We start from the raw sequence: 19467 nt of genomic DNA on the forward strand, positions 1-19467 counted from the left end.
TCTGGAAATTCACGAGATAGCATTTTTTAAATATAAATGACATTAGTAGTTGGACCAGAGGAAATAGCTTTAATCACAGTATTGAAATTTCGAAAGGGAATTGGGAAACTAGCTCATAGAATAATCATAAGACTGGATATTACTCTTCTGTTCTAGCAGGTCAGCATAAAAATGTATATATTTTTTATATTCCATGCCGAAGTCTTTGTAATACTTAATGTAGAAGTCTTACAATGACGTAAACATTAATGGTGTGCGAAGTGAACAGGCGAGAACCAATGAAAAAGCGCCAGTCTTTGACTGGTTTGTACGTACAACTCGCGAGGCCTTTGCTGGCTTGCTCGCAATCCACATGTTACTTCCGAATGTTGCCGTTGCAGTCGTTGTACATTAAGGACTTTAGTCGCTTGTTTATTTAATGTACTAGAAAAGCTGACATGCAAAACGCATGATCGTCACGTTCTCACGAGGTCTAGCGAGCGAAGTTATTAGCTACTTGCTAGCTAGATCAAGGAACGGAACTGAATGTAACGTTATAGTTTGCTAGTGTGTTAGTTACAAAGGTGACACCGCCAGGTTAGCGAGCTAGAACGGAACTGGCTAACACTGCCTCGCCAAAAGGCCCTTGTTAATAGCCTGTGCGTTAGGATCGCCTGTTTATTAATTGAACAACAAATACACACGAAGAGAAAAACTGCAGAACAGATAGCTATCTAGAGCTTTTTTTGGTCGCTGCGGTAACTGCAAATATGCAGTGGAATCTTTACTGGACTGTGGAATTTGTTTTTGTCAGTCTAAACCATATAGTCAGCTAGCTAATCACTAGCTAGCCATCAAATTAGTCAACTATTCACCAACCAAGAACTCGATAGGTAGCTAACGTTACCTGTATACCTCACAGCATGAAGCTTTTTAGGTTGTTAATGAAAAACGGCCCAATCGGGAAGCATATTGATTACTACTCCAGATTTTCTCCTTCACCGCTCTCTATGAAACAGTTTTTGGATTTCGGTAAGTTAACGTTGTTCTTGCATCAATGCTAAATCAAGCTAGTCTGCCTGATGGCATAACCCCCATTGCTACACACATTAGCAGTGTAAAGTGTAGTGCTATCAGTTATTTATGGAATGCTGCTGTCTTTACAGGGTCAGAGAATGCATGTGAAAGAACTTCGTTTGTGTTCCTGAGACAGGAACTTCCCGTAAGGTTGGCAAATATAATGAAGGAAATAAATTTGCTGCCAGATAATTTGTTAAAGACGCCGTCAGTTCGCCTGGTCCAGAGCTGGTGAGTTTGTATGTACTCATACATGTAGTATAACTTGAATGTGAAGTCTACCTATATGGAATCATTAGACTTTGCCATGGGTTATTCTTAGTTCGTAGTTGCGTGTGTATTTCATTTTCTGTCTTGATAACAATGATATTCTTCAGGTATGTGCAGAGTCTGCAGGATATCCTTGAGTTTAAGGATAAAAATGCTGATGACGATAAAGTCACATATGAGTAAGTAACAGAAGCAATATGTATTATTTTTGTCTAGATACCATTAAGAGAAACAATGCTCCTCAGTTATGACATGAAATGTAATTGTGTACATTTTCGTTCCTGTCAGTTTCACAGATGCAGTGATAAAGATACGGAACCGTCACAATGACGTAATTCCTACCATGGCACAAGGAGTGGTGGAATATAAGGAGGCCTATGGGACGGACCCAGTGACCAGTCAGAATGTGCAGTACTTCCTGGATCGCTTCTACATGAGCCGAATATCCATCAGGATGCTGATCAACCAGCACAGTGAGATTTTGTTCTGCTTAACCACTGTCAGTGAACAGAACAAACAGGATCTCTGCCCAGACTGCAATGTAAGATGTAGCCTACAAGGGATGAAACTTGCTTTGTTTGTAAAGTTCCACATGGTGCAACTGATGAAGGAGTCGAGTGGGCAGAGCAGGCTGGATCATACCCATGGGCATTTTAGGTATTTAGCAGACACTGTTATCCAGAGTAACTTATTCAGCTGTTTGCATTCCATCTTATTTTCAAAGGAAATGAACCAAAGCGTGCCTCGGGGTACTACAGTAGTGGTGCCGTACTTGAACCTACAACCTTGGAGTCATAAGCCTACTTACCTTAATATGATGATGCACTGCTGTCAATCCAGACATATCACAGCACAGTATTTTACACATTCTTAAACTTTGTTTTTATTTTTCATTGTAGCCCTGCTCTTTGGGGGAAAGATCAGAGTTAACCCTGCACACCCTAAACAGATAGGCGGCATTGACCCACACTGCCGCGTAGCTGAGGTGGTGAAGGGTGAGTGTGCCGTCATGCCGAGATGACATTCATAAGATTTGCTTACCTGCAGTGTGAGAGGAGTGAGGAGCATGCTGCTTTTTACTGCCACAAAGGAAGTGGCACTGATTCAGTAGTAACTCTGAAACTTCCATGCCACATTATGTTATCAATTGGTCTGCAGTATTTATCAGTGGAAAACAAGATGCCAAGAGAATCACTGTAGTGCCTTTGGATGTCAGTTTAAGTTTGGTCTCCCGGTTCTGCAGCAGAGCAGCTAGCCCAAAACCAGCATGCTTTTTGCTAAATGCAGAATTCATTAAATTAAAAAAAGTTGTCCTTTTTTAACAATATCAAACCTATACCTTGGCTTTCAGATGCATATGAAAATGCACGGCGACTTTGTGACTTGTACTACATGAACTCGCCAGAGTTGATACTGGAAGAATTCAATGGTAACTAAAATGCACTGTCAATATAATACTTGAACATTATTTTACTTTGGAATTTATCTTTTCCTGTCTTTATGGTTGTTACTGCTACCTATGTTAATATTGACTTTGGTCATTTATGTCATGAGCCTTGGAATTTGAGGAAAAAATGTAATGGAGTTGTCATTGGTGTGTGTATTTTAATATTTCTCCAGTTAAAGAAAAGGGAAAGCCAATAACAGTGGTCTATGTACCATCCCACCTCTACCACATGGTGTTTGAACTTTTCAAGGTACATTGTGTGCTTCTTAATTTACCATTTGACGCTGTCTGCATTGCACATTAGATAATAAATAAGATCATATTTTGTCCTATTGGTAATACATGTCTCAAATAGGCTGTTTTCCTCAGAAGTTATCTTGTCACAGAGAACACTGCTGCCTTGTCAAATGTTGGACCAAGGACTTTCAATAGTCATTTAGTCATTTCAAGTTAAAGGAAATGATTGCTTGTAATTTACTCAAAATTAATTTTGTTGCACAGTTAATGTCTGAAAGAATATTAAACATGTCCAGGCTATCAAAATTTGTTGACCCTAATTTGAGTACAGTTCCCAGAGGGAAATGAAAATATTGCAAGTGAAGACCAAAGTTGCAATGACCAGAGTCAAAGAGACCTGATTTATATCTCAAAGTATGAGCGGTGCATTGCAGGCTTCTAGCTCTGTGCAGTGAGAACAGTCCAGTTCTTAAATTTTTGGCTGTCCCCTCCAGAATGCCATGCGAGCCACCATGGAACTCTACGGAGATGCTCTGGAGTACCCTGCTGTCCATGTTCGCATCGCGCTGGGGACAGAGGACCTGACGGTCAAGGTGAAGTTTGGTTTCTGCTACAGGCAAAGAGCACCTGCGATTTCAGTCCAGTGTCAAGGATTGCTGATTTGTGTTACATATTTTATAGGTAAGTGATCGTGGAGGGGGTGTGCCCTTGAGGAAGATTGACAGGTTATTTACCTACACCTACTCCACTGCCCCGCGGCCACGGATGGAGACCACACGGGCTACCCCTCTGGTGAGTCTGTGCTGTCTGGCAGGTTGCCCTCCACGTTCGATGAGTCTTGGACTTTGGAAGTACCTTGTTTTAGTAATGATGGGATAGTGAGACTCCTCAAACCCCCCAATAGGTGGTGGTAACAGCATACACTCCTCAGCAGTCACTGATAACGTGATGCATTGGTCCACACATTTTGGAGTTGATGAAGCCTCACTGTCCTCCTGCTACTTTTCAGCATACCGAGCGTGAATTTAATTTGTGTGGCTCATGCTTAGCCTTGCATAAATGTGCTAGAAAAGTAGAGAACTTGTAGAGAGCCCTTATAAGCATACTTACTTACACAATTTTGGTTTCCTTTATGAACTCTTGTAGGCTGGCTACGGTTATGGTCTTCCCATCTCTCGACTGTATGCAAGATACTTTCAAGGTGATTTAAAACTGTATTCCTTGGAGGGCTATGGCACGGATGCTGTCATATACATCCGGGTGAGTTAAAGGACATACTATGATATTGTGTGTGTGTGTGTGTGTGTGTGTGTGTGTGTGTGTATATATATATATATATATATATATATATATATATACACAGTTAGGAATAAACCATGACGTGCTGTCCCGTTATTAAAGCAATAAGCCACAAGAGGCCATGGTTTACAGTGATTTTACAACAGCTAAGGGGCGTTGTAAGGCACGATGCTGTAAACCATGGCCTCGTGGGGCTTATTGCTTTTATGAAATGGTTACTACATATACCTGGCACGGTTTCATAAAACAAACACACAGCAACAAAAAATGCAATAATTTATTGATAACAAATAAACATTCTTCCGCCAAGCAATGTAGTTCCTCAGCGACATTTAGTAGAATGGTTGCCAAGCAACACACAGACATGAAAACAGCGAACGGACCACATTGTATGGGTGACTAATTGGCGCAGTAATACTGAAATTGTAATGCGGTCACAGGTGTGTGTTCATAGAGTATTTTACAACGGCTTCGAACGCGGCTCAGCCAATCAGAATCAAGGAACGGAACTATCTATTTTATAATGGAAAATAATGTACGATGGGGGTGGTGATGCGCCCGAGGCAAAGCCGAGGGTCGCTTAACCAGCCCCGAAGTACATTATTTTCCAAAAACGGGACAGCACATCATGGTTTATTCCACTTATACAACGGGTTACCAACAATAACTGTATATGGTTACTTTAATATTTATTGATTTTTATTGACTTAATCGGCTGAAAGTGGAATATTCAGGGTTCGTACGGTCATGAAAAACCTGGAAAAGTAATTGAAATTTAAAATACAATTTCCAGGCCCTGGAAAAGTTATGGAAAATAATATTTTTTGAAAAGTAATGGAAACACAGCTAAAGTTGCATCAAATATAATTACTAATTAATCCAATCATAAAAATAGTATGTATAGTAATAAAACGTAAATTGGCACGTAACCTTCGCGGTATTTTGGTGGTGTGAGAAGTTAATTCGGTCCGGCTCAGTCTGTTTACAGGCACGCCTCTGCTGATGTAGCAGTTAGTAAACGTAGGCCCTACTGTGCCGACAATATGCCAGGGAAGTGCACCTTCAATAATATATCAGGGCTCGAAATTAACTTTTTTACTTGGTAGCACTGGTGCTCCCAACTTCAAAAACTTAGGAGCACCCACCGAAACGTAAGGAGCACCAACAATATATGCAGTAGATTTTTTATTGATAAAAAACGACAATATAACAGTACGGTTTACAAGTAACAGTTAAACTGTCACGCCTAAAATGTGTTGACTCTTCAAGGAATTGCGTGTTATGCATTCAAACGACAAAGTGCTTCTCGTCACATTAATACCGCTAATTAAATCAACCGCCAGTAAACTGCATCGGAGAAATTAGCTGTTTCAACCAGGTCGTTACACAAAACACTACGTTAATGTTTCAAAAAAATGCCGTAATCGTTCACTTCAACTTTTCAGCTTTCGATAACGCTAATAAACTGAACATAAACTTTTGTCTTCAGGTAACATTAGTTAACGGGTTAGCTCTCTGTGTCGCGTGACAGTGGAGTGCAGCAAAAGGGAGTGATTGAAGGCTAATATTAACCAATTTTAAATCAGCATTAAAGATAAGAATGTCAAGCTCACGATTGGTTAGAAGGGTCACCATCAGCTCACAAGGCACATACTGAGTGTACTAACTAGCGAATGTACAGAGAAAGAGACGTTCGACTGGAAAAAGAAAGAAAGAAAAAAAGGTCGCACCAGAACAATTATTTGCACTTGCACAAATGCTCCCAATTATATTTCGAGGTCGCACAGATTAAATTTCGGGAGCATATGCGACCAAAATGGTCGCAATTTCGAGCCCTGTTTGAGACATTGACAAAAATGTTAAACTATTCGAATTAAAATATGAGAGAATGTATCTAAGTGTGTCTGTCTGGTGTTTATTTGTTTTAGAGAGGCACCATATGTTTCAGATGCAGACCTAATTTTACTTAGTGTTACAATTAATAATTTTAAATCGTCCCGCTGAGAGAGTCATTTGTTTTGGTCATGGAAATTCAGTTAAAGGTTGTGGAGAAGTCATGGAAAAGTCATTGAAAATCATTGGTGAAAAAGTGTATGAACCCTGAATATTCTTCCGCTGCCGTTTGGGCATATTATTTTACCGTTGTCAAGCAAAACTCTGGTTGGTAGTTCTATTTGGACCGTTGTTAAGCAAAAACCTCTGGTCGTTAATTCTATGAAAACAACGATTCCATCGAAAAATAGTTCCTTCTCGTTTTATACCATACAATTAGCACCAATTTTTGTCATTACATTATTTAAGAAAACTGCATGAAACCATAACTCAATCAAATTAATCTCCCTAGCTCTGTATTGACTTTTAAAATGTTGCGGTCTCGCAGTGTAGACATTGCGTATTTCCAAGACATTCTGAAACCGGGTTTGGATGCCAGTTAGCTTTATGATAGTTTCGCTGTCACTTGTCACCTAGCCAATACTAAAATTCTGGGTTTTAGGTCAGAATGGTCTCATAGCATGCTTGTTATCCCGGCTAGCTAGTTAGCTAACTATTGAAATGTATTCATAACAACGGTCACTACAAACGCAATCCTTTACAAAGATACAGATGAAAATGTGTCCCGTAGCCATGACTTAAATACGGAACGCCTACTCTACTGTCAAAATAAGGGACGATTCCGTATTTTGCCGGATTGGTGGCATTCCTAAATGAAGCCAGTAACTAGAACCGTGATTCAACGTTGCCATCAATTGCGAAATTGGACACTGAAAAGGGGAGGGGACGTAACAACAATTGAAAACCGAAAGAATAATGTTGCAGTTTTAACTGCTTTAGAATGCTGGATTTTATAGTGCATTGATTTTAGAACTGTCCCTTTACTGAGAAATAAAGCACACCCTTTGGACCAATCAGAATCGAGTATTCAGCCAAGCCGTTGTGTGTGTATATATATATATATATATATATATATATATATATATATATATATATACACACACACACACACACACACACACACACTATATTCCCTGAAGTATCTGGACACCCCTTGTTCTGAGGCTGTTTTTTGTGGTTTGGGCTAGGCCCCTTGAAGGCAGATCTTAATGCAATGACATTCTAGACGATTCTGTGCTTCCGACTTTGTGGCAAGAGTCTGGGGAAGGCCCTTCCCTGTTTCAGCATGACATTGCCCCTGGGCTCACAGCGAGGTGCATATAGAAATGGTTTTGTCGAGATCAGTATAGAAGAGCTTGACTGGCCTGCACAGAGCCAGGACCTCAACCCTATGCAACATCCTTGAGATCAGTTCGAAAGCCACCTGTGAGCCAGGCATTTTCCCCCAATCCTAGTCTCCCAGCCGACCTCAGTAATGCTCTTTTGGCTGAATGAAAGCAAATCTCTGCAGCAATGCTCCAATATCTAAATATAAAGCCCTCCCAGAAGAGTGGAGGTTGTTGTAGGAACAAAGGGCGGGCCAACTCCATATTAATGGCCATAATTTTGAATGAGATGTTCGGTGCTAGTTTGTAATTGACAGGATTGTTGTTTGCTGAACAAGTTACTCTACAGGGTTGGAGTCCTGATCTATGTGGTCACTTCTGGCACTACGATCTTTACTTCACTCTAGTGTGTTTCTTTTGCACCTCTGCACCTTGAACTAATGCACTTGTTGTACGTCGCTCTGGATAAGAGCGTCTGCTAAATGCCTGTAATGTAATGGGTGTCAGGCATCCGCATATGTTTGGCCATGATATACTGTATGTATGTGTACATATATATACATACATATATATATATATATTTTCCCTCTCAACATTTTTATAATGAAATTGACAAATAATAGTAAAAGAGTGCAATATGTATTCCTAATCTAGAATGACCAATGATATTTTTTAGACTCATTGCTTTCATTCTTTGAATATTCAAGCATTTCTCCTGTATTCTCCCCATGTTATTTATCTCTACTTTAATGCAGGCATTATCCACTGAGTCTATAGAAAGGCTCCCAGTCTACAACAAGTCAGCGTGGAGACACTACAAGACCATGCATGAGGCAGATGACTGGTGTGTGCCCAGCAAAGAACCCAAGGACATGACCACATTTCGCAGTTTCTAGTTCTACAGGTTGTCTCAGGGCAGCAGACAGGATAACTGCCACTGTTTATGGTGTCATGGTGTTGAGCCAGGAAGAATTAACACTTGTGTGTTGATAGCATCATTGCTGAACAAAGGTCAATTCCACAAGCTTAATTTGGAATAGCAGCTATTGAAAGTTTTTAAAATATGCTCCATGTTACAGTAAACCTGCCCTGTGACTTACAAATGCTATCATTGCACTGTGGATTGCTTTTGTAGAATTCAGATTTAAATTGAAATGTACAGTACACCAGCATTTCTTTTAGGTGTTGTGTTAAAGCGGATTTGGGTTTGAGTTTTTTTTTTTTTTTTGTAGTGTGGCTTTTAAAAACATTTCATAGTATGGCATTACTGTTACTTTACAGTTTTTACACATTTGACAACACAGGGATAATATGACTAAATTGGAGTGTCTCATTCATTTATGTGGCTCATCATTTTCAAACTCTATTAATAGTACAAAATACTGGTCATCAGCTGCTAGAGCCACTCCCATATTAGAGTGCATGCATTATCTTAGTATGACAGAATTACTGAACAATTTGGCTTCAAATAGTTTTTGTGACTAAATTGTGCAAAACTAAGCTCTTTTAAATGGGCACAAAAGGAACCTTGAACATAAATGGCCACATAAAGGACCTCAATGGGACCAGAGGTGAAGATACGTAAAAGGTTGGATAAACCTGTAAAAATTAAAATAAGAATTACAGCTGACAATTTTAAAATGTGGAAATGCCGAAATGAATCCACTCAACAAACCATTTTGGGAAGGCTTTTGCCAAAAACGTTACAGTATTAAATATTTTTGGCTGGAACAGCGGGGCCAGCCCTACAAACGTGAATGTCTGTGACTGACTGATAAAGTTACCCCGTGCATGTCTGTGATGTTGGCCGGTTCGGTCCAGCCATATACTAGGTTTTAACCTGGTCTAGTTCAGTCTAAAATGGCCATGACATAGCAATTTTTTAAAAATTAAATGAACCTAATTGTAACTCATTGTTGCAGAATTGGTCTGTGTGTAATGCAAGGAATAAGCAACATGTAAGCTGTCATAGTTACAGTATGAGGTGATTTGGTGCACTATTTGGAAATGGTCGGGATTATACAAATTTTAAAGATTCATTAATCCTCGTTTGATGACATCTTAAAAATAAAAAGTGAGGTCCAGTAGTCCCAGCTTGTGCCCAGAGTCCAAATTTGAACGTGAAATAAATGTACTGCAATACTGCACTCACACAGGCTAAAAGCTGGCACTTCGCCAGGCTATCCATCTAGATTATAAATTGACATTAACATTTAAATGAGGGTATTAGATAATCCTCACAGGATGTGGTTATGCACGAGGCCTCTGCATTGGCATAGATGGCTAAAATGGAAGTGTTTATTCAAGATGAGGAGTATTGAGCTTTTGGCACCTTCACCATGTATTTGTTCACAGTACAGGTATTTTAACTGCTGCTCATATTGGGCTCATGTCCATAGTTCCCAATCAGTCATATTCATAGTGCCAAATCAGTACAAATATAACTATAAGGGACAATTCCAAGTATGCCTTAGATGGTAGTTTTTTATTTAAAAAATTCACTTGTGGTATGCACTTTTGTTGCACGACCACAAGGTACACATGCCAGTATAAAGTGTTTGTGGTTCCAACTGGAAGCTTAGAATTTTGTACATAGGACCATGCAGTCATACATTTAAAAAACTTGGCTTCTAGAACTGTAGAATTTATTTAAATAAGGGGTTAAATACTATGAAAAAATCTGAACAGGTAAATCACTAGTTCACTACAGTATGACATTTTTGGGTTATGAAAAAACCCTACAGTTATGTGATAATGATAATCTATTGAAACTGCAGCCAAATGTGAAATGAGCTCTCAAAGGTTGTGTGTGTGTACTTGTTCTTGTTCAGTTCAGCTCTGGTCTTGCATGTTTAAAGTGAAATTCAGCACTATTTTGCTTAATTTTCTGATTTTGAAAAATTAAACACTCTTGTTGTTGGCTTTTTGACATTTGTGAAGAATGTAGATTTTAATCTAAAGCCGCGAACGGTCCTGGGTTGGAAAACTGTAGTCACACCAAATCTTATATTGACTTTGGCATACTAGCCAGCTGACGTGTAATAAAAACACATGCATTTCAGTTGTAAGGCAGGAACTGAAGTTACCACACGTGAACATGCCACAGTATAAGAAAAGGGAGTTTATTTGTGATGCATATACATTATGTACCATAGGGTAGAATTAGCAGCCTAGCTCTTCTTGTGGATACTGCAGGAGCGGAACTGTTGCAGAATCCCTTCCTCTAATGATTCGATTTTAAAAGTTGATGTCCAGTACTTAAATCTGATCGAACAAAGAAGAATCCATTCACATAGCCATTCAAGGAAAGTGTCAGTGATCAGTCTGTGTGTAGCACACCTAAAGATTATGTACTAATAATGAAGGATGGTAGGACATGACAACCCAATTGAGAGCAGGTGCTCTGGAGTCACCAAGAATGGCAGCCTGGGCACCCATTAAACCAGTTATCCGGTTGCTACCCATCCTGTTGTCCTTTCCCTTGCACATAAAAACAAACATCCTGTAAACATTGCTTTCTTTTGGAAAAGTGGTCCCGTACTACTGCCTATTCTACTTAGTAGAAAACATACACCTAAACGCTGAACTTTCCTTAAGTCGTGAAAATTAATTTTTAAAAACAAGTTATGCAGTTAATAGGCATATGTATAAAACCTTTTATTTATACATTTAAAACCATGTCACCCTTTTGTAGCTTTCAAAGGCAATATAGTGCTTTTATCTCAATAACTGTACAAAAGTTCCTGTAAGAAAAGATCTGTACATAGCTACAGGTTATGTTCGTGCAAGAAAAACTATATAAAACACATTAAAAAGTAATAGTTGTTCCATCCTGAAATTGCAGAGGACAGCATGTGCACAATTCTCTTGTGTTTCTGGAAATCCATTAACAATGAGGTATTGCTTTTTCCAATTGTATAGTGGGGTGAAGTAAAGCGGTCAACCTAAATCACTGAAATTGCAGGACAACACACAAAGTATGTGTTGACATGTGCAAGTACAATCAACTTTGAGATTCCCTTCAAAATTGAACTAACTTTGAAAATGAAAGATTAGTTATGGGTTTTGCTTTTAGGATAAATGCAGTCTGTGGAAGAGCGGTACATTCGACAATTCATTAGTTATGCAGCTCCATTGTCAAGCTTAATGCCACTGACCTGTCTAACCCACTCCCTTCCCCACAATAAGCTTGTCAGTATGCATATGTCCATCTTTGGAGCTGTGGAACATGCTACACTGAAAAGTATTTCAGTGGCGGAACAATTGTAGAAGGGGCTACTTCCTGAAATATAAGAAGGGTAGGAGTGGGTGAATGTCATTAGATAGGCAATAACTACTGCATCCAAGTTCAGGTTGGCAGTGATGTGATCACATGGTAGTGTGAAGCTAAATTCATTGAAAGGTGTTAAAATTAATTTGTTTTCTGATTTAAAGCACTCACAATTAGATCCATTAATCAATATCGTAAGTGTATTAACAAATAAAAAAGTTCTGGGAGGTACTTATTGCTGCACGCTGTCAGTTGGCCAGCAGTGGCAAATGAGTACGTGTGGAATGGTAAAGTGAGCGGAAGTGACAGAACCTCCTGCCAGGCGGGCGCGATTCAGAAAGGCTGAGGGCGGCAGAGCTCAGCAGCTAGAGTCTGTGCTGACCGGCAGCTTCCCACTGCGTCTGGCCTCTTTCTCCTTTTTCTCACGCTGCTTCTCCAGCTTCTCCTGCGCCTTCCGCATCTCCTTCAGCTTCTTCTTGATGGTGGCACGGTCGCTCTGGCTCAGAACGCCTAGTGCCTGAGGGTAGAATGGTTCGGTCATTTATTTCAGGTTTGGTTATGCCACGTTTTCCGCCACCATTTTACTCGGAGCACGTCCTCGCTGCATCTGTTTTGTCCCTTTCAAACCCATTGGTGAACTTGGATCATAATATGAATAGGTTATGAATTACATATACACATTTTGCCCATTAGGTGGCAAACAAGCCTATAGAAAAACTGCAGCCGGAGCTTTGAAAGTATATACATTAAACACACATCCCTGAAAGATTGTGTATGGCAAGTTTTTGTTTTTAAATTTTACTTCCATTTTAAAAGACAAGTTTAATTTTTCAGCCAAGTGTATAAATAAAACCACAAAACAAAAGAAGACCTATTTTAACTTCAGTTCTGGTTAGATATTTCTGTAAATAACTTGTAGATGGACAGTAGTTTATGTCAGAAGAGACAAGGATGTACTTCACAAACAAGTAATGTTATAAGTTCCATTGTCAGGGCAACATTGCAGTCTACATTTTCATACAATTTTATGCATATTTGTGCAGAACTGAATAAAACCACAATAATTCTTATTATATTGCTACCTTTTTAACAAATAACACTGAAAATGGTCATTTCTGACAGCAGTGTCTGCAGGGATACTCTAAAAATCACTGCTGTCCTAGCTCTAGTGGGGAATGGGAAAGATTTTCTACCTTGAGCTTGTCACTGTCCAGATGCATGAGCTGCTGGCCGTCCACACCCTTGACTGTGAACACTGCTGTGTATTGGTCCATGTTCATGCCCATCAACCAATGACAGACCTGCTGAGTTGTCCATTCAGACACTGGGCGGTTCTGCCACTGGTATTCCTTGTTTGTGGGGGCAGGGTCGTCGTCCAGGGTCTTAAGAGACAGAAACACACATGCATGCGCACACAGTCATGTTAAGTCATCAAACTCACAAATTTCACTATATAAATATAACTAGTCTATTCTACGGACCAAGAAATTGCATTTTCCATTGTATTTTCACTGGTCGATTTTCCATTTGTGATGCATACAAGAAAAATATGGTGCAACAGACAGGCAATGTTTGGTCCTGTATCCTGAAATAACAAGTTATCATAAAATAGTTATGTGAAACTGCATTTTAGACATCAGCAGGCACTCGTATCCAGAGAAGCTTGAACAGATTCTACTTTTCTATTAAAACATACAATTCACTTACAGATCTGAATATTTTTCAGAAGCAATTCAGGTTGAGTACCTCCAGTGCCCGACCCAGGACCTGAATCTGTAACTTCTGACTTAGAAGCTCAGTTCACCCAACCACTAAAGGGGGAGTGGGTCGGGGACCTGCTAAAATAGGCTATGAAGGTCAAGAAGTCTAGTCAATGTTAACCTGCAGCTTCAATAATATATGTGGCTCCTGGTCCATTCAGTGGGACCTGGTTATGCCTTAATCCCAAAGTCATGCTAAGCAGGATTATACAGATATTCCATACTGTAACATAAGAAGCTAATCTGAACTTCATCAAACCCAAAACACCAGCAAATAGTGTATGAACGGTGTCTGAAGGCATGAACTAAAAGCATAGGATTAGATATTCACGAGTAATGTCACAGCCATATAAGACTGAAACAAATCCTCAAGCACTAAATTATAGATCAGAGCCACATAAAAACCAAAACCTGCCAGCTGTAAATGGCTTTACATACACTGCATTTACTAATCTTCTTAATCTGCCTATTTAACAAGCACCATGTTATGATGCACTCTGCAGATCTGCAGATCTGCAGCCCAAAGGATGAACGTCACTGAAAAAAAGTACACCACTCCGGAATAATGCAGCATTGGTGGGCGGGGGCCGAGTGAAACACATTAATCAGAGCAGGTTAAAAATCTGGAACATGCAGAGAAATGAGGTCGTTGCAGTGAGAAAGAGGTCTGAAATGCGCTCCGCTTCCCCTTTAACTGCTACCTGGGGCTACACCTTTTCCTGACTCTTACACAATCTGCCACGTAAAGGCTGGGCTTTCGCAAATGCACTCTGGGTGAGTCAGTGGACTGTTCCCCTCCTGCAAAGTCAATAAAACACCCTCTAGACATTTGCAGACATGACAAAGAAGCAATGAGACACAGACTTACATAGAATATAGAATATTGCAGGACAGAACAGAGTTCTGCATCAGTATAAAATGGCAGTCACAGTGGCTGGTGAACCAGCAGAAGATGCCTCCTCTGAACAGGGGGGCTGATTATTAACCACTCAGACCTATGGGCTTACACTCCACAGATAAACCTAAACTAAACTCATAAATTCCCTGTCCTCTTCCATGCCATGTCTAAAAGCTGCCATCACAGGTCGCTCAAAGTGCATGTTCAAGGTGCTTTGGTGCCAGGTGCACAGCAGTCTGGGGATTGCTTTGTTTAATGGCCAGACACACTAGACGACGTGACACATATTGGTAGTGCTGATTGGCCACTCACCTCATTGGAAGAGAAGGTTAAAGTGTGCGAACGCCCAGACAGACTGGGCTCCGCTACTAGCCCTGTCAAGTCCGAACTGGGACTTCCAGGGTTTGAATCATCTATGACAGACAAACTCTGGAACAAGTGGAGACAAAGAACACATTAACTGGACAGGACACTTGGGTACACGCTAAAGCTACTCATGCAAAGTTTCTAGGCTCTACAGACTGGTATCTGGGGTGGAGACAATACAGAACATGAAATGCAAGTAATGCTAAGGAACGACTTAACTGTCCATTTTTGCAAAAAATAATTTAAAAATGTATATCATAGGCATGAAATGCACTTTTTAAAATGACATGAACAGAACAGATTGTATTTAAATTTTATTACTGCTAATATAAAATATAAAATGCAATTTACACAACAGCCTTGAAATGGGATTTTGTTTAAAGCTCAAATGCAATGATCTGTCTGTAATTGCTGTACTGAAATGTATTATTGAAAAGGTGATGCGGTGCCATTTCATTTATAGTGACTACCCCAAACACCAAACTGTGTGTGATAGAGTCCTGCATCAGGTGGGAAATGGGACACACACTATCTTTCCTGGCCATATAGCACTGAATGAAATACATTTCTTAAATTAAATTAATTTCCAGAAGCAAACAGTTGATTTATTTTAGCTAGTGTCCCTGTTATCGAGATCATTTTATTCACTGCATTCAATCTACTTAAAAAACCTCAGATGCCTTAATTGTTGCAGAAACCTCAATCACTATTAAAATACAAACTCTAATACATAAACTCTAAGAGGCAGAGATATAGTGTAATTGCCTTTATAATTAATGGTATTAGGGTAGGCCTTTGGTGCTTTTTTATGTGGGTTGGACGGATTGTGGGCATGGTTTCTTTTTTGAGGACAGTTCAGTCTAACATAAGGTGAGGGTTGTGGATGGGGGGAAAAAATCAACCCATTGCAGAACTCCACCATGTAACTGGCTCTATGGACAGAAAAAGAAAACACCAACATCCATCTAAATCATATGCACAACACAGCTATATTTGGTAATTCTTCATAAAAGCTCCCACTGACTAACCTCATCCTTTGTGATTTTTAACAAACATCCCCACAACGCATCTGCCTTTGGGAAAAGTGGTTAGAAATGGAAACTGAACACAAATTACTTCCATACGTCTCGTAAAAGCTCTCTTGTACTATATAAATACATATACAGGGATTTTCACATTCTCGCAGGCAATGCAGAACATTAAGTCATTTGCAGGAAATGACAGGCTATAATATATGTAAAGAACATGACAAATCATGTTCTTTATATATATCGCCCCTTATTTTTTAAGGGGCGATATAGCTCAGGAGGTAAGACCGATTGTCTGGCAGTCGGAGGGTTGCCGGTTCAAACCCCACCCTGGGCATGTCGAAGTGTCCTTGAGCAAGACACCTAACCCCTAACCTCTAACTGCTCTGGCGAATGAGAGGCATCAATTGTAAAGCGCTTTGGATAAAAGCGCTATATAAATGCAGTCCATTTACCAAATCAAAATCCAACCTTTTTTTTTTTTACCTTTTAGACACCTGAAGGAATGCACTTTTACCTTTACTGGTCAATTTCCTGAATAAATGATAGTTTTATAAATTCTAAACTGATATCTAAATATTTTCAAAATAACAAATCGGCATAGTAGGGCTCAGGGTCCAGGAAAAATCGACCATGACTGCCTCCATCAAAAAGCTCTGTGCATCTATTCATCTCCCATTGGCAGGCGTGAGGGAATGCTTGGTGAAATACCAAAGGCTGAGGATGTGAGCAGCAGCACCGCAGACTGGCAGCACGCAGAGCAGCGCTGCGAATGGGACAGTGCTGCATGTGTGAGCACTAACCGCTATTAGCAGTGGAAAGCCTGCCATCAGCTGTGCTCAGCAAGTTAAAAGCAAATGGTGAAATGAACCCACACAAGAAAACAGAGCCAGCTGGACATTTTCTTTCTAATAATTGCATTCTGCAAATAAAGAGCACATCTACAGAAACACTCAACTTATAGCCTATAATTACACACACACATACCACGCGAAGTGCTAAAGGCCATGGACTCACAGAAATCGGACTGTGTTCTACTCTTGCAATGTGCCTGAGGACTTAAACAATTGAGCCATGGCTTGCAATGACACTTTGCACTAATAAACTTAATTTAACTGAATGAATGTTGCAAATGCAGTTCTTGAGAGGTAGTGTTTTTGAGTGATCGATGTCATGCTCTAATGCATAGGTTCAAACACGACTGAACCACAATAACTTCCAGAGGAGTGCTGAAATGTAAAAGACAAAAGGCCTATGATAACTATAGCAAGTATTCATTTCAAAACTGCACTGGTCAACAAAAAAATCCCTGTCCCAAAACGACTATGGCAAAATCAAGCAAGTGCTCCATTCAACCATTTGCCACCTGCTTTAGAAGGGGAGAGGAAATTCATCTTTCACTGAATCTATATTTAGAAAGACAGCCTCAAGACAAGACCAGGTAACAAGATGAGCAAACCATTACTGAAAGTGTGTGAAACTTTCAGCCAGAAGAAGCATAAACTTGATTATACAAAACTAAAATGTATAACTTTATTACGATTATATTATTGCATAAAATTAACTTTCGTTTGACCAAGTACACTGCATGACCAAAAGTACCTGGACACCTCCTGGTCTGGGGCTATTTTTATGTTTTGGGCTAGGCCCCTTATAGTTCAAGTGAAGGCTAATCTTAATGCTACATCATACAATGGCATTCTAGATGATTCTGTGCTTCCCCAACAGTTTGGGGAAGACCCTTTCCCGTTTCAGCATGACAATACCCCTGTGGGCGCACATCGAGGTCCATATAGAAATGTTTTTGTCAAGAACGGTATGGAAGAACTTGACTGGTCTTCACAAAGCCCTGACCTCAACCTTTGGGATCAATTGGAAAGCCAACTGTGAGCCAAGCCTAACCATCCAATCAGTGCCTGACCTCACTAATGCTCTTCTGGCTGAATGGAAGCAAATCCCAGCAACAGTGCTCCAATATCTGGCATAGAGCTTTCCCAGAAGAGTAGAGGTTGTTATAGCAGCAAAGGGTGGACAAACTCCATATTAATGCCCATAATTTTGGATGAGATGTTGGATGTCAGGTGTCCACATACTTTTGGCCATGTAATATACATATTGCTAATTTTTTATCAATAATTAAGCTTATGCAGCTTCACAATTTGTGTCATAGAGCACACAAAAGCAACCCACACACACACATACACACAAAAGAACAGTGCTCTTCTGGTTAGTAGTTAGAGTGACTAACTATTGCTAGATGGCTATTGATTAGTTAAACAGCATGTATGATACCATCTAATTAAAAGGCTTGAGCAAGGCAGGAGAAAGGTTTTATACTGTACCACATCTAATGAGCGACTGAATAAGGAAGACCAGGAAAGGTTTGTCTGTTTAAAAGAAGGACTGTTAGTGAGAAAATATACCCATGCATTTTAACTGGACCTCTGCCATTTGCAACCCATAGTGGTTCACACTGTTACTGGCTATGTGCTCAAGCCAAAATTGCACTTTAATGTACTGCAGAATTGCAGAGACCTTCTGCATATGGCACAGACAGTGTAAACATGTCCAGAGGCACCGCAAGAGCTCCGTCACCTTGTCTATAGGATGCCTGGTGAAAAGGATATTTAAGAAGGTATGTTTAATTTCGATAATTCTCCATTAGCAATTGAAGACTGTGAATCCTGCTCTGCTCTCCTAAATGACAGGCTTCGCATGCTTCCAGAAGCTCTTGATTTATGTTCTGAAACCTGGTTCCTACTGCACATTTTGTCAATGTGACAAAGAGATAACTATTTAGTAATTGGAAGACAAGGAATCACTTTGTTTCTCTGGCGTATATCGAAATACTGGCCAGGAAGGATTGAATAAGGACCAGACCACCCCTCAACAATGTACTACAGTATAAAACTGTGCATTATTCAGCAAGGCCTGTGTTATCAATACTTTCATTGTGACAATGGTAATGATAACCCTCTCATATTCAAATCCGGTACTATGATGTTCCTGTAAGCACCTACTTATTATACTGAAAGTGAATTTGTAGTTACAGTATATCTGGAATGGTGTCACTGATTATTCACACCCTTCTTCCTTGCACAGTACACAAGGGGAAACGGCTTATTCTTTCACACACACGTGCATGCATGCACACACGCATGCACACACACACACACACACTCACAAACACACACACCATCCCTGACACATTTTATTACATTCTAAAGCTCTGGCAGTCCACCCTTATTCATTGCCCCTGGTTTTCTTTGAATGAACAAGGCACAGACTCAAGAAATTCAAAGCAGATAAAAGTGGTCTGATATTAAAGAGTAATTATACTGTAAATTCAATTTTTTAAGCAGTAAACATGTTTATATGCCCACTTTATAATGAAACATTTTAATTTATGCTGTTATTTAAACATTTCTGAAATAATATCATTTTGCAGAAAAAACTTGCAAGAAAGCATCTTGGTACTATCCTCTAAACATTTGAATTTTTCTGCATTCCACTTATGCCCCAATCATGATATCAGAGTACGTATGGAGGGCTATTGGAGGTACTACTACATCAGACAAATACTTTTTACCACAACAGAACACTGCTGGCACCTGACTG

General features: G+C 39.8%; 2 protein-coding genes across 5 annotated transcripts in view; one reads left to right on the forward strand and one right to left on the reverse strand.

The window, feature by feature from the left end:
* Positions 1 to 296: 296 nt before the first annotated feature.
* On the forward strand, positions 297 to 10447 carry pdk1 (pyruvate dehydrogenase kinase, isozyme 1). Its single transcript, XM_064327199.1, has 11 exons — positions 297 to 1011; positions 1146 to 1287; positions 1434 to 1505; positions 1615 to 1799; positions 2226 to 2321; positions 2678 to 2755; positions 2947 to 3023; positions 3505 to 3603; positions 3692 to 3802; positions 4157 to 4270; positions 8283 to 10447. Exons 1-11 carry the CDS (start codon positions 903 to 905, stop codon positions 8421 to 8423), a joined length of 1224 nt encoding a protein of 407 aa, XP_064183269.1. The 5' UTR covers positions 297 to 902; the 3' UTR covers positions 8424 to 10447.
* Positions 10448 to 10633: 186 nt separating this feature from the next.
* ppp1r9ala (protein phosphatase 1 regulatory subunit 9A-like A) overlaps positions 10634 to 19467 on the reverse strand; it is a 62899-nt gene continuing 54065 nt past the window's right edge. For 2 of the 4 annotated variants that reach the window (XM_064327196.1, XM_064327195.1), the window contains exons 17-20: positions 18192 to 18236; positions 14768 to 14884; positions 12991 to 13179; positions 10634 to 12314 (exon numbers count right to left, since the gene is read on the reverse strand). In XM_064327196.1, coding sequence (XP_064183266.1) covers positions 12156 to 12314; positions 12991 to 13179; positions 14768 to 14884; positions 18192 to 18236 — 510 coding nt within the window. In that variant the 3' untranslated portion in view covers positions 10634 to 12155. The remainder of the gene's footprint in view (positions 12315 to 12990; positions 13180 to 14767; positions 14885 to 18191; positions 18237 to 19467) is intronic. The other 2 variants (XM_064327197.1, XM_064327198.1) reach the window with 2 other exon arrangements.

The sequence above is a fragment of the Anguilla rostrata genome, chromosome 3 (assembly GCF_018555375.3).
Source record: "Anguilla rostrata isolate EN2019 chromosome 3, ASM1855537v3, whole genome shotgun sequence".
In the NCBI taxonomy this organism is placed as follows: Eukaryota; Metazoa; Chordata; class Actinopteri; order Anguilliformes; family Anguillidae; genus Anguilla; species Anguilla rostrata.

Bases quoted from the DNA above. Each gene is read 5' to 3' on its own strand.
- pdk1 (XM_064327199.1), top strand. From the start codon at position 903: ATGAAGCTTTTTAGGTTGTTAATGAAAAACGGCCCAATCGGGAAGCAT. The intron at 1,012-1,145 runs GTAAGTTAACGT...CTGTCTTTACAG, and splicing joins GAAACAGTTTTTGGATTTCG to GGTCAGAGAATGCATGTGAA. The intron at 2,756-2,946 runs GTAACTAAAATG...ATATTTCTCCAG, and splicing joins GATACTGGAAGAATTCAATG to TTAAAGAAAAGGGAAAGCCA.